The sequence below is a fragment of the Tamandua tetradactyla genome, chromosome 8 (assembly GCF_023851605.1).
Source record: "Tamandua tetradactyla isolate mTamTet1 chromosome 8, mTamTet1.pri, whole genome shotgun sequence".
Lineage (NCBI taxonomy): Eukaryota > Metazoa > Chordata > Mammalia > Pilosa > Myrmecophagidae > Tamandua > Tamandua tetradactyla.
The window spans coordinates 32,879,279-32,895,167 of NC_135334.1; the positions used below are offsets into that span (position 1 = coordinate 32,879,279).

A 15,889-nucleotide genomic window follows, 5' to 3' on the forward strand; every position below is an offset into this window, starting at 1 on the left:
AAATCAAAAGAGGTAAACATATTAATTCTGTATTCCAAGTGTCTGCACACAATAGTTAGGCCCAAACTTATTTACAATGTTGTAAACTATACTAACATTACCCACTTACAGAAAGCAAACTACACAAAGACGATGGCAGGCAGCAGGAGAGAGTTCAAAGTGAATGTGATTTGGCATCAGAAACAGTTTTGAATACCAACTTTGTCACTACGACCTTGGACAAATCTCTTAAAAGCTTTAGCTTCCTCCTGGATGAAATTTAAATAATATCATCTGCCTTCCCCGTCATGAGGATAAAATGAGAATATGAGGAAGGCATTTGTTATATACTAAAACACCAAATAAATACTATTACTGCTATGTATGATCATAATGATGATGATTATTAGACAAATTTCACAGCCTGCAATCCAATGTTCCTACTGGCTCCAATTCTCAATTTAGTTCTATAAATCTTCTTCCTTTTCCAAGGAGGGTGGGGAAGAAGAAAAAACATAATTAAGACAAGACAACAGCCTATGACATAAGGTAATGAAATCAGTTCTCTTGTGTACCTGGTAAGCTGTCTCTAAAGACAACTTCGAAACAAGAGCAAAAATATATTTGACAGAGGTAGCAATGTATGAACAACTACTTAGTCTTTCAAGGGGAATATATTCATTTATATGTGTAAATGATGGTATTTATTTCCCATTTGTACAGGATTTATCAGGCCAAATTGTTTTTTTTTAAATATTTTTACTGACAAATTTTCACACACATACATCCCAAACATAGTGTACATCAACGATCACAATATCATCACTTAGTTGTGTATTCATCACCATGATCACTTTTTTAGAACATATGCATCACTCCAGAAAAAAAATAAAAAGAAAAAACTCATACATCCCATACCCCTTCCCCTCCTTCTCACTGACCACTAGTATTTCCATCCACTCAATTTATTTTACCTCTTATTCTCCCTATTATCTATTTATTTTTATCCATATTTTTTTACTCATCTGTCTATACCCTAGATAAAAGGAACATCAGACACAAGATTTACACAATCACACAGTCACACTTGTAAAAGTTATATCTTTATACAACCATCTTCAAGAATCAAGGCTACTGGAACACAGCTCAACAGTTTCAGGTATTTCCCTCCAGATCAGGCCAAATCTTAAAAATAAGTAAAAAAGAAAAATGCAGCCTCCAGTAGAGTAATGGTTGCAATACAATACTAAAATACAAAATGTAAGAGCAAAGTCTGAAAAGGAGAGCCAGTCAAGATTGTGGATGCAGTCTCACAGTCAAAACCAAAAAGATGACAATCTGAATGCAAATAAGAATTGAATAAAATTCAGAAGCAGTTAACACGTGAAGATGGTAAGATAGGGTGAGGCAGCAAAATATGGCACTAAGCCTTTCTATTCTATTTCAGTTGTAGAACAAATAACTGCAACTCCACTGTTTGTGTGTGGGACTAGGGAATGTGCAGGAAGAAACAGAAAAACATTCCTTGATAAATATCTCAAAATTCTACCAATTTCCCCAAAGTGTCCCTCACATTCTGAATAGATATATAATAGTACTTACAATTTATAATAGTAAAAAAATGCAGAAATCTTAAAAATAGATCTTTTTACAATACCTGTGGGAGCCCAGGACCCAGGACCCCTCCTTAACAGGAATGAAACCCCAGGCACATAACAGTCTGCTTAATTAAGACAAATGTCAAGAAAGTAAACAATCTCCCAGAAAAAGAATGTAACCATGGATGTAATACGGCACTGACTGTATCTTAGTCTTAAACATTAATCTGAGTAAAATATCAGGTCTTAAGCCTCTTTAATGATTATATCAGAGGCCCAGTGTCTTCATACTATACGGAATGTCTTTGTTCTAAAATCATATACCTATTGCCCTTGTATGCCCTGTCCCTTTGCAGGGTGCTATCCCTCTGGACCCTCATCACTACAGAGTTTCTCCTGTTCGTTAGTCCTGATAAATGTATATCTGCTTCTGTGCCTAGCATGTTTTTCAGTCTCATGGCAGCATGTTTTTCAGTCTCATGGCAGCACATCTGTGCTCTTCATGAACTCAGTCTGGGTCCAAACAGTATTCAAGTGCAGTTTTGTAAAGCAGAATTTTACATTATTACTATTATCCACTATCATTTACTATGTAAATTAGAAAGCTCAGCTTTCCCAGTTATATAATCTAAAGTCAAATAATTAAGTTATTATGCTTATTTTTATAGAAAGTTCAATTTCTTTCGAATCATGATAATCAGGTGTACACTTTATACAGTTTCAAAATAAAGTTTTCTAAGAACAAACCTTACATATATGAATTCTACATATAAGCTATTGCAAACACAAAACTATTAGAGCAAAGAAAACATTTAAAAAAATTAACTCACTCATTCATTCATGAAACACTTGTGAAATTTACAACAGGTGCTAGATTTATACTAGGCCCTGAAGATACAATTAACATTAAATACAATATTTTCAGGGAATTCAGAGTTTACTAGAGAAGGGAAGACAGGAAGAGAAACACTCTTTGTGACTGAGCTATAAAGTTAAAAGCTAGGGATAATAACCTTAATATTTGAGGATATTTTGTAAACCAAATGGAAAGAGAACAAAATCATAATAGTAAAGTAAAACAATAAGTCAACTTTTCTCACTAATTCTTTTTCAAAACAGTTAAAAAAAAAAATGGTGATATTCAGTGGTGGTGTGAGTAAAGGGACACCTGTTTTAGTGCTTAGGACCACCACTGAAATGACCTCTCTATAGGATAATTTGGCAAATTATATCATACACTCTGAAATGTGTCTTCTAACCAAGATAATTACAAGGAAACCAATATCCCTCATAAACAAAGAGGCAAAAACTCCTTAACAAAATATAAGCAAACTAAATCCTGCAATATAGGTAAACACATGATGACTAAGTGGGGTTTATCACAGGAATTCAAAATTAGTCCAACATTAGAAAAAAATCTATGGAACATAGACTAAATGAAAACAACCACATGATTACCTCAATACGTACAGAAAAAACAACATGACAAAATTCACCATCCATTTGATAACAACATTAATCCAGCTAGGAACAGAATAGGGTTTTCTCAACCTGATAAAGGGCATCTGCAAAAAATCTACAGGATGTATACCCTCATCGCTACTATTCAATATTGTGCTAGAGATTCTAGACAGTGCAATAACGCAAGAAAATGAAGTAAAATGTATACGGATTGGAAAGGAAAAAATGAAACCATTTTTATTCACAAGTATGATCATCTAACAAAGAACATTCCAAAGAATCTCCAAAAAAGTCTCTAGAGCTAACAGGTCAGTTCAGAAAAATCAATATACATACTGACAACATGCCATTGGAAACCGAAATTTTATAAATATCACTTATAATAACATAGAAATCATAAAATAGAAAGAGATGAATCTAACAAATATGTACAGGGTATGTGTGCTTAAAATGACAAAATATTGCTAAAAGAAATTAAAATAACCTAAATAAATGGAGATACATCATGTTTATGGATGAGAAAACTCAATATTTTAACTATGTAAATTCTCCCCAAACTGTTGATAGTTTCAACACAACCTCCATAAAAATATCAGCAATTTGTACGAATTAACTAGCTGGTTCAAAAATTTACATGGAAATACAATGGTCCAAAACTAACTGAGTAACTTTGAAAAAATTTATAAAGTTTAGGACTCATACTACCCTGAAGATTTACTATATATTCTCTTAGAAATTTTACAGTTTTAGCACTTACTTTTTAGACTAGAATCCATTTTTCAAGACAGACATTATTGATGAAAAGATAGAAACAGAGGAAAGATCTGAAACCAGAAATCAATCCACACATACATGACTGATTGCTTTTCAATAAAAGGTCAAGATAACTCAGAAGAAAAAGTGTAGTCTTTAAGTGTTCTAGTTTCCTAGCTGCCGGAATGCAATATACCAGAAACAGAAATTTCCCTTTAAAAGGGGGAATTTAATCAGATGTTAGTTTACAGTTCCAAGGCCGAGAAAATGTCGCAGTTAAAACAAGTCTATAGAAATGTCCATGGCAAACACTGCATCATCTGCTAGCTTCCTCTCCTGGCTTTCTGTTTCCTGAAGCTCCCTGGGAGACATTTTCCTTCTTCATCTTCAAAGGTCACTGGCTGGTGGACTCTGCTTCCCGTGGCTATGTCATTCTGCTCTGCTCTCTGAATCTCTTTCTTTCTCTAAAATGTTTCCTCTTTTATAGGACTCCAGAAATTTATCAAGACCCACCCAAATGGGTGGAGACATGTCGTCACCTAATCCAGCTTAACAACTACTCTTGATTAAATCACATCTCTAGGGAGATGATCTGATTACAGTTTCAAACATACAGTATTGAATAGGATTATTCTGTCTTTATGAAATGGGATTTAGATTAAAACATGGCTTTTCTAGGGGACATACATCTTTTCAAACCAGCAGGTTCCACCCTCTGGACCCTAAAAAAGACATGCTTTTTCCATATACAAAATACACTAATTCCATCACAATATCAGAGAACCTTAAACCATTTCAGTAGCAATACAAATGAAATACAAAATTAGAAACAGCACAATCTCCTATCAAAGTTGGTTATGGGCATGGTCTTTCTAAAGCAAAATTATCCTCTGGCTTTGGACCTTTGAAAACTCATAACAAGTTATTTGCTGCCAACATACAAAGGAGGAACAGTCATAGGGATACATATACACGTTTCCATAGGGAGGAAGGAACACAGGGGTCACCGGAACTATGCAGTTTCAAAAATCCACAGGGCAAAGTCCATTAGATTTCAAAGTCTGACAACCATTTATTTTTGGGGTTTTTGAAAGCGGCAGTTCCACCCTTTCCAAGGGCCTATGCAGAGGCCTGCCTCTCTCTGAAAGCAACCTTGGGGGACATTGGGGAGACCACCTTTCTCTCAGCTCCACCCTTTCCAAGCATTGGGGCCACACCCGAGCTCTCTGCCATCTCCGGGGCATACACTCAACCCCTCCATGTGGTGGCAGCCAGGCCCTGCCCAAACCACAAGGAATGTGCTTCACTCTCTCCAAGCCCTGAGGTGGCATGACTCTTCCACTGCAATGAGGCAGAATGCCCATCCTCTGCCTCTGGGGCAAACTCACCCCTCTCCACGGGCTTGGGTGGGTCCGCTCTCCTGACCTGAGGCTTTCTGATTTCAGACCTCAGCCTCCATGGTTCTGCCTCTGAAGTTATTTTTCCTCCAATGTGTCCCTTCCCTGAACCCCCACTCCAGCCTGGCAGCAGCTCTGTTTATACAGGTCCCATAGCACCCTTGTTGGCTCTCTATGCAGTAACCTTGGATTGTGCCCATCAGACATAAGGAGTTTCCACAGATCCTTCCTGGATAATTCCATGTACAATCCTGGCTTTCTCTGAAATGGCTGACTGGTTTCACATTTGGTCAAATTCTCGTGTGGCACACTGTTCTCTGCGGTCTCCCTTCCAGGAAGCCCAGAATTCTCCAGAACATCAACTTCTAGTTTCTTTGTACCCAAGAGTTCAGTTCTCAGCTTATCACTTTCCTGTCATATTTCACTATAAGTTGTGAGGAGAAAACAGGCTACACTTTTCACATTTAATTTGGAGATCTCTTCTGCTAAATATCCAAGTTCATGGCTTTTAAAATCTGCCTTCCAGCCAAAACCACTAGCCAATTTTGCCAGATTATCTGCCATTTTAAAACAAGGCTCGTCTTCCTTCCAGTCTATAATAATACATGCCTCATTTCTGTCTAAGGCTTTATCAGAAGTGTCTTTAGAATTCACATTTCTACCAACAGTCTTTTCAAAGCATTCTTCAGGCCTTCTCTATCAAGCTTCTCACAACTCTTCCAGAATCTTCCCCTTATCCATTTAAAAAGCCATTCCAATAGGTTTGGTATTTGCAAACTGCAGCAGCAGCACCCCACTCCTGGCAGCAAAATCTGTTCTAGTTTGCTAGCTGCCAGAATGCAATATACCAGAAACAGAATGGCTTTTAAAAGGGGGAACTTAAGCAGATGATAGTTTACAGTTCCGAGGCTGAGAAAATGTACCAATTAAAACAAGTCTATAGAAATGTCCAATCTAAGGCATCCAGGGAAAGACACCTTGGTTCAACAAGGCTGACGAAGTTCAGGGTTTCTCTCTCAAGTGAGAGGGCACATGGTGAACACGGTCAGGGTTCCTCTCTCATCTGGAAGGGCACATGGCGAACATGGCATCACCTGCTAGCTCCTTCTCCTGGCTTTCTTTTTCATGAAGCTCCCTAGGAGATATTTTCCTTCTTCATCTTCAAAGGTCTCTGGCTGGTAGACTCTGCTTCTCATGGCTATGTCGTTCTGCTCTGCTCTCTAATCTCTTTCTTTCTCCTTTATAGGACTTTTTCTTTCCTCTTTTATAGGACTTCAGAAACTTATCAAGACCCACCCAAATGGGTGGAGACATGTCGTCACCTAATCCAGTTTAGCAACCACTCTTGATTAGATCACATCTCCAGGGAGATGATCTGATTAGTTTTAAACACAGTATTAAATAAGTATTATTCTACCTTTATGAAATGGGATTTAGATTAAAACATGGCTTTTCGAGGGGACATACATCTTTTCAAACCAGCACATTAAAAAAAAAAATACTGCCGGATCAAATGACATCCATATGCCAAAATAAAAAAGAACCTTAACTCTTACTTAGAACAACATATAAAAGTTAGCTTGGAATGAATTCAAGTCCTAAAGGTAAGTGCTAAAACTATAAACTTCTAGGAAAATATATAGGAGAACATCTTTGTGACTTTGGATTAATGACACTTACCAGATATGACAAAAATATAAATTATAAAAGAAAAATTGATAACTCAGAACTCAAAATTCAAAACTTCTGCTCTTCAAAAGACAGAGCTAAGAAAATACAAAGACAAGTCATAGACTGTGTGAAAATATTTGCAAAGTACATCTATTTGTTAAAGAACTTATATTCAGAATATATAAAGAACTCTTAAAACCATAAAAATAAGACAAGCAATACAGTTTTTTAAAGGGAGGGATTGGTACAGCTGAGAGCAAAAGATTTGAAAGATTTTTTCACAATGTCCGTGCAAAATCCTGTAAATATGAAAATATTTATATGACTTTTTTCATTATCACCATATACTGGAAATAACCCAATGCCCAAAGCAGTGGGGTGGTGGGGGATAGAGGGCAGGGGGGAGGCTGTGATTTCACACAATGGAATGCTACTCAGCAACTGAAAGGAAGAAACTATTGATACATCCAATAACATTAATATAAGTGAAAGAAACCAAGCTGTGCATACTGCATAATTCCATTTATACGTTCATTTATACAAAATTCAAAACTATAGAGGCAGAAATCAGATTAGTGATCATAAGGGTTTGAATGTGGGCAAACTGCTAAGGAAACAACAGAATATTTTGGAGTGATAGAACTATTTTATTTCTTGACTATGGTATTAATTATAAAACAGGATACATTTATCAACTCTTTAAATTCTAAGCCTTAAAACGCCTTAATTTTGCTGTGCTGAAAAAATGTTTTTCTATGTAAATTTCATTTCTTTTAAATGAAAGCTATTTCATGGCTTTAATGATGAGCCATTAATACTTAAGATAAATGCCTTACATAGTAAACCATTCATGTGCTATCAAAAAATTTTGAATTACATAATCATTCCTTCATAATCTCTACTCCAGTTTGTCATTTATATCATTCTTATGAAATGACATAAAAACAATTTATTTTTAAAAAATAATAATTTATTTTTAAAGTTTTGACTAAGTAGGTTAAAATAAAATCTAACTTCTTATGTTTATTTCACTTGATAAAATGAGATTTAATTGCACATAAAATGGTTTAATGGGAAGAAGCAGAAGACAGTATAGGATTACTGGTCAGGAGCTTGGGCAAAGTCAGAATACCTAAATTCAAATTCCTATTTTGCCACTTAATAGTTGTATACTTCACTATCTTATCATACCTGTTCCTTATCTTTTTTCTTCACCTATAAAATAATAACAGTATCTATCTCATAGGGTTGTTTCAAAAACTCAATGAGATCATGTTTAAAAAATGTTTAACAAAGAGAAGCTTTACATATACTAAGTGCTCAATTAACTGCGTTCACTAAGTTTTTTTTTAGTATTATTTAGTTGCTTAAAGAAACACTTTTTCAAGTTTCAGACCTCAATTTAATATGTATTTCATATTGTGACTATTCAAATTTTATTAAATATTGTATAGACACTAAGAGCTGGACTTCATTTTTCATTCAGTTCTCTTTAAATAAATGATCAAGAATAAAAGCATAAGAAGTAGGAAGGGGAATAGGAGAAGGTGAGTAAAAACACATTTAGTGTATGCCTACAAATATTCCAGAATATAGGTGCCTTATCAAGATTATCTCTTCTGTTCCCCCTAACAAGTATGTACTCAAGAAACAACAGACCTACATGAAATCTTTAAATAAACTTTCATAAATGATCTTTAAAAAAAAGTACTCACTTTCTATTTAAAATACTGGCTTGCTTCTCAAAAGCAAATGGCTCATTAAGAGTAAAATTCATTGTACTTGCAGAGAGATTAAATTATTGTAAAGAAGATTTGTAATAATTTAAACTTCAATCATAATGAAGAATCATAATGAAGGTTCTTCACGCTGTAAGTCAGGGAACCTTAACACCTTCCTTAATGTTATGATCAGGCTCTGGCAATTTTTATAAACACAACATCAGAAAACTTGTAAATAAAAAGATTAAAGTTACCAACCTCTTAAAGTTCCCCAAAATTAAAAAAAAAAAAAAGTACAAGAACTCTTTGGCACTTATTCTCTGTTTAAATACAATGGGAGGAAGAGTGCTGCCAAGAAAGTGATTCTACAAGGTTTTCTTCTAGTTCTTATTTTTCCATAGTTACCAAAAGGCAACAAGTAGCACACAGTAAAAAGAAAGTAGAAATAATAGAAGAACCTCTATTGGGAGTAAACTTACCTGTAATGTTTTATTCTCTTTAAGGTCCAAGCCAAACACATTGTACCGTTTCACCTTAAAGAAATCAGCATCAGTTCCATCTTCATCCTCCTCTTCTCTGTCCATGAACTGTATAGGAAGTTCTTTGACCTTCTGTGAATCATACGTGTTAGAAACAAACTGACTTTGAGACCCTTTTGCTTTTTCCACTTTCTCTTGTAATTCTCTTTCATCTTCCTTCTCTTCATCCTCTTCTTCATCACTAATACAATTAGCCAGTCTGTACTCTGTTTCTTCTGTTTTTTTCACAACTTTCTGAAGGATGGACATTTTCTCACTAAAATAGGCTCTAAACTCTTCTACTTCATCATTGGTGAGGGAGGGAGCTCTTGGCTCAATTATTTTATTGGCTTGACTCATTAACAATTCTTTGGTGGGTTGTTTCTGCATTTTCTGAAGAAATCTCACCCGGGGTGCCACAGCAAGACCAAGAGACCTTAAATATGGGAGAAATGAAAATAATTATATCAATACACTGCTTGTACTATGAAATAGTTTCTCAGGAGTGGTGATCTACATTTAGGGCTTTTTGAAAGAAAATGTTCCTCTAAGATACAATTCAATCCTGACAGGTTAGATGATCCAAAAGGTAAGCAAAAGAAATAGTGATAATAACAAACACCTGTCAGAAAATACTAAAGATAATCCAGTGGGGGGGTTTTATTTATATTTTTTTAGGAAGTTAATATGATATAAAATAAAGAGCTTCAGGCCACAAACAAGATGATTATGGTCCAAGTATTAGACATGTCAATTTCCAGTTTAACTCTCTTAGCCTCAGCTTCCTCATAACATGGGACGATACTACTTGCCAGGCCTATCTCACAGTTTTGATAAAGGTCAAATTAACTGTATGAGAGCACTGTGAAAATGTAAGTACTAAATAAACTGGGAGCAACATAGACATGAAAGAACAAAACAAAGTTTCCGCGAAGAACAAACTTCATCGCTCCCCCCATCCCTGCCCCAGCCTTCTGAAACAGAATATGAAACAATCATTTCTATATATAAGAAAACACTTTTGTAAATCAGAAGCCAAAGAAAAGAAGAAAAAAAAATTCCCTGTAAATCAAGACTCACTTTAACATCAGTTCTTTCCCAGCTTGGATCAAAGCTAATGGCTTATACTAAGTTCCCACTGATGGACTGGAAATAAAATCTTAAAGCAAGGCCTACTGTAATAAACAGCTAACACTACAACAAAGATCCAGATTTGAGGGCGGGCCGCGGTGGCTCAGCGGGCAAAGTGCTTGCCTGCTATGCCGGAGGACCTCGGTTCGATTCCCGGCCCCAGCCCATGTAACAAAAACGGAGAAACAGAATACAATAAAACAAGACAATGTTTAAAAATGTTTCCCTTTCTTCCTTCCTTCCTTCCTTCTCTCTGTCTTTCCTTTAAAAAAAAAAAAAAAAAAAAAAAAAAAGATCCAGATTTGAATACCTGAGAAGCCATACAATGTAGTGGTTAAAAGTATGGATTTAGAAATGGGACTACTAAGCTTCAAATCTTGACTCTTACTGGCTATAGGATCTCACTAAGGTTACTTAACCACTTCATCCCTCCATTTTCCCACTTGTAAAACGGGATGATAATGTTACCTACCACACAGGATTGCTGTAACAACAAATGAGTTCATAGATGTAATACACTTAAAATAGTTCCTAGCACACAGGTAGCAACTATTAAGCACTTGCTTTGATTATTACTGCTGGGGGTGGTCTAGGGGTTAGGATCACAAACCCATATCCATCAGAGCATTTCTTTCAATGTATTACAGCTGCATTTATGTATCTTTCTCAGCTATTAAAACTCTGAGCTCCTTGAAGGTAGAAAATATATATTACATACTTTTACATAAGAAGTACAAATACATAGGAAGTTGGAACTACTATAATTCCAGCACATGGTACTATGTCCTATACATGTTATTCAATACATGTTTCTTTAGTAAAATGATTTTGAAAACCTTTATTATATCCTCCACCACAGCACTGCTCTAGTTATTAGAAGGTTTCTAAAGAACATTACACATATCAAGGAAATTACATATCTAAACATTCACAAAAATTAACTTGAAAACACCAAATTCAATCATGCCAATAATTTAGGCTGAGGAATTAATTTTCTGCCATCTCTAAGTATCTCAAATAAAAAGCAGGTTCTTCAACTATGAATAAATTAAACTTGCTGAAGACTGCTGAAACAAAATGTCTCCTAAATATGGCCTGCAGTATAAAATATCTTGGCTTTCTATTATTCCAGCTAAATCACTCAGAAAACTGGGGGAAACATCACACAGAACACACACACACAAATTCAGCTAATAACCTAAACCATGGATCAAATTCAGAAATCACTAGAGACTAGTAGTGACACGTGAACAAAAACATATTATCCATGACACTTGGTTTTTTCATCTATTACTTAAATGGAAAGTCAGTGGCCTCACTCTGCTATTGAAAGGGTTCTAAAATATTACAAGTGACAAATTATTTCTTACTCTAAAATTCCAATCTAACCTAAAAAATGGAAAAGAGCTGACCAAGATAAAAGTTTGTGTTAGATTCAATTTAGAGGTGAAGGCACTCAAATTCCTGGAGAGCAGGAAAAATATACAGGCCTTGCCTTTAAGCACATATATCATCACATACTGAGAAATTTCATGTTCATTCAAGGTATGATTAACCTCAAGGGTGCTTACACATGACTTTACTAATGCTCTTCCCACAGATAATATCCATTGAAACACTCCTCCTTCTTACCTGTAGTTTTTAAAAAAAAATCCCTCAAATACTAGACCAAAACAAGACCAGTAATTCCATTTGATACAAAATCTCGGTTATTAAACAGTGACATCTTGCCACAGTAACTCTGAGTTCCTGGAAGAAACATCAAACAAAGAATATTTGGGTCATAAGCAGTATGGGAAATCAATCTAAAATAAGTGAAATGACCTGCATCCAAAGCATAAAAAGAACTGTCTGTGGCAATCCAGGTTAGCATTTCAGAGAACAAGAGGAATGAATATAAAGACATTTAAAGATTTCAAAGGATACATATCAGCTGCTCTCCATTTTCTTTAAGACCATATTATAGAAACTGTCCAGAGTAACTTTATGGAATTTATACTTAAAAATAAGAAACTTCTTCCTGACAAAACACTCTACTAGCTCTCTATAGACTTTTTCTCTGCATACCGTTAGTAGATTCTTTTAAGGTGAGGCACAGTGGTTTAAACTAGGACTCTCAGAGAACCAGATCTGGAACAAATTCCCTCTGACTTTGAGGATTCATAATTACAGCTAGACTATGAATACTTACAGGGCATATTCAGGTAGAGGTAGCTTGCTCACATCAAACACTTCTTTGTCCTTCATCAGATACACTGAACGTATGTAGGACACAAAACACTGTTAAAATAAGTTTTAAAATATGATATATAATAGACAACATTGAAAATAAATTTAAAACAAGATTTTAAAAATTAGCCAAAAAAGGGATAATTTCAGCAGTATGAAAAGCCACAAAATAGTTCAGTATATCTCCATTCAACATAATAAAAAAAGAGAGTGAATCTAATTTTTAAATTATAATCTTAGTAAAGACTTTAAAATTTGCCAACTCAACACACAGCATCTCTTTCCCTAAAAGCTATTCCAGAAGTTAACTTCAGTTAGATGTAATAAGGTATAACGCAAAACATATAACCTTTGAAATAATATGGATTTGGGGTCTACTTTAAGCTCCACATCTTCTTAGTTGAGCACATTCCTTGTTTCTCTAAATGTCAGCTTTCTTATCTATAAAATGGGGAGTGTTATGAAAATTAAATGAGAAAATGCATGTAGAACACCTGGCATATCTTCTGGGATACAGTAAGTACCAATAAATGCTAATTATTATTGATAATTATTACTATAATAGACAATAAGTTTTAACTCAAAGTAAAAGTTTCCTGAATTAATTAAACAAAGCTTAATAAAATCATGGCAGGAAAAATTCATTCTTAAAACTTTTTTATTATAATTTCTAGTAATTCATCATCAACTAACAATTTTTTCTTCTGTTTGTGCTTTAAAAAAAAAAAGTATCTGTATACTTGAAAATATAAAAACCAAAAAGTAAACGTGGTCCTGACCCTTTGTCACTTTGTAAATGAAACAGGTAACAATGATTGTATCTAAGCAAGTAATTCATATTTTTTAACTACTTAATTTTTGTAAAGTTTAATTTCCATTTCCATATTTCCTAAATCGCACACATTTTAACCAACTAATCTTCAAACCATTTTCCAGATAACCAACTACCCTTCAAACCATTTTCTACATCTACACAGGCATGGAAAACAATGGATGGCAACAAGTCAAAGGTAATTTTTCCCCTACAACTGTCCAAAAGAAATCACCCCAGTTACTTATCACTTTTGTTCTATCCAGATTATAGTGAAAAGCTTGAAAATCATTCCTATAAATTAGGTGGCTTACTGCTGCAGCTAGCCATTCTGTTAAACCATGGGTAACACCCAATAAATCACATCATTTATTTGGTTCTGAAGACTTATATGTACAAACCAGTAAATCAAAATTCTTCCAGTGTTTCATACTTCCTGATTCATATTTGAATAACCTCCCAGGTGTGTGGTAAAATCAAAACAAATCAGAATTCATGGGTGTGCATGTGTTTTTAATGTTCATACCATTTTAAAGCTTCAAAATAAAATTAGCTCCTAGCTTGAACTATATTTATTAGACAAAATTTGCACACACTGATAAATACAGGTCCAAAAAAAAATTTTTTTTGAATCAGCAATTTATTCAAAATTTTCATTTCCATTCAGTTTTAGGCAAAGAGTGCTTGCAGAAGTCCAACTTTGCATAGTTCATCATTTTGACCATAGGTGGTTTTGCTATATTTTAGAATTAACTTCTCCTGATAAAGCATGGAAGCCCTAGGAAGTTAGACCTGAATTTAAATCTCAAATCTGCCACTTAATAAGCTATGTGATGCTGAACAATTTTTTCTGGAGCTACCACTTACTCATATGTAAAATCAAAAAATACCACCTGTTTCACAGGTATATAAAAGTATTAAATAATAGTGCATATAAAACTGTCATGCAATTCAGTTATGACTAAGTAGTGCCTGGCACATACTAATCACTCCACATTTCAGCTTTCATCATTAATGCCATTGTTATTTTAAGAAAGTGATGGTAATTTGATAAAATATAAAATTAATCATCAAAAAATACAAGATTTGTTCTTGAAAAGAAATGCAATGCTTTGCTGGGAATATCCAGTTTCAAAACCATAAAATAAAAATCAGACTGTTGACTGTTTTTCTGCACAGGCTACTCTGTCTACTAAGGCTGTCCTTTCCATATGATCTTCTTTATTTCCTTCCTCTCACTTTTCCTATTTGTTCAAATAGTACCCAACTTCTGAATCCCTATTCTCTATCTCATTGTTGATATACAAAGATCTCATAATCACAGAATAAGGCAGTAAAAGAGTACTGAAAATGAAGAGCTTCATATTAGGTACTCAAGATTAGACAAAAGCAATGTAAAATAATTCTAAATCTTCCTTTTCCAAAGAACCTACTGCTAAACATTCCAAGAACTAGAAAGTAAATTTAAATAATTTTTCATGTACTTGACAAACAAGAGGATTTCTAAGCCCAAAAAGGCAATTTAGGAAGACTAAAATGAGATTAAAACTTCCTTCCTAAGGATAATTTAAAAAGAGTTGCACAATTTTTAGAAATTTAGCTTAATTTAGAAAGATACTAACATTACAGCCCAGAAAGTACAATTAGGAGTTACAACAACTCTATTGAAGAGATTAAATTTGACAATATCAAGTATGCTAGAAATCAGGCTACTGTGCATTTAAGTTAACTTTAACAGTTTTTTTCCATATGTCTATGACATGATTATAGATAAGTAATAAAAAATATTTCACAATTTACTTAAAAAAATTTTCTTTGAGAATTTACAGAATAAGGTAAACTAATACCTGAACATCACACTAATTTGAATAACTGAAGCATGACCATGCAACCTAGAAACAGCAGGAAAGTATGAAATTTAATTTTATCATGTTTCATTCCAATGAAGGTAGTCATCTAAAAAATTACTTACCCTTTGAGCTCTTTCTTTTAAATCTTGATCTTGGGCTAAAAAAGATTCCAATTTTTTCTGGACATCTATAAGTTTTTCTGGATTGATTCTGTGTAGCAAAAGGAAGATAAAAGTTAAACTAAGACATCACAGTTTTAGAAACTGAAAATACTACACAGCATTAATTTGCCTCAGCATTATTTTGAAATGTATAATAAAATTTCTCATATAAGAAGCAGAATAGAATGAAAGTACACCAGCATAAATTTGACTCGACTGCATCTTATAAATAATGAAGGAAAAAAGAAATGAAAAATCAGACATCTTCTCTAAAAAAGCAACCTATACTAAGTGAAAGATATTTGAGTTAACAACCACAATTAGCATTAGTTACTTTGTAACTAACAAAGATAGAAAGTTGCCTCAAGTGGAACACAGATAGTGTGAGATGGAATAAAATGAAATGTAATGATATTTTTGTAAATGTTGCCACTTTCAGTCAAATGCCATAAAATCAATTTCAAATAGTAAACATGACTAAAGCTACATAAATACTGCTTCTCTATCTAGAAATTAGACCACAGAGATATTACTTAACTCTTTCCAGAATGAAACTCTTATAAGACACTAGATTTCACAAAAGCAATCACACTTGCTTCCTTGACTTTA

General features: G+C 34.2%; 1 protein-coding gene across 1 annotated transcript in view; it reads right to left on the reverse strand.

The window, feature by feature from the left end:
* The window catches only part of DDX10 (DEAD-box helicase 10), a 368,946-nt gene that overhangs the window by 275,444 nt on the left and 77,613 nt on the right, over window positions 1-15,889 (reverse strand). Inside the window, exons 11-13 of the mRNA XM_077113037.1 lie at window positions 15,242-15,329; window positions 12,421-12,509; window positions 9,060-9,534 (exon numbers count right to left, since the gene is read on the reverse strand). Coding sequence (XP_076969152.1) covers window positions 9,060-9,534; window positions 12,421-12,509; window positions 15,242-15,329 — 652 coding nt within the window. The remainder of the gene's footprint in view (window positions 1-9,059; window positions 9,535-12,420; window positions 12,510-15,241; window positions 15,330-15,889) is intronic.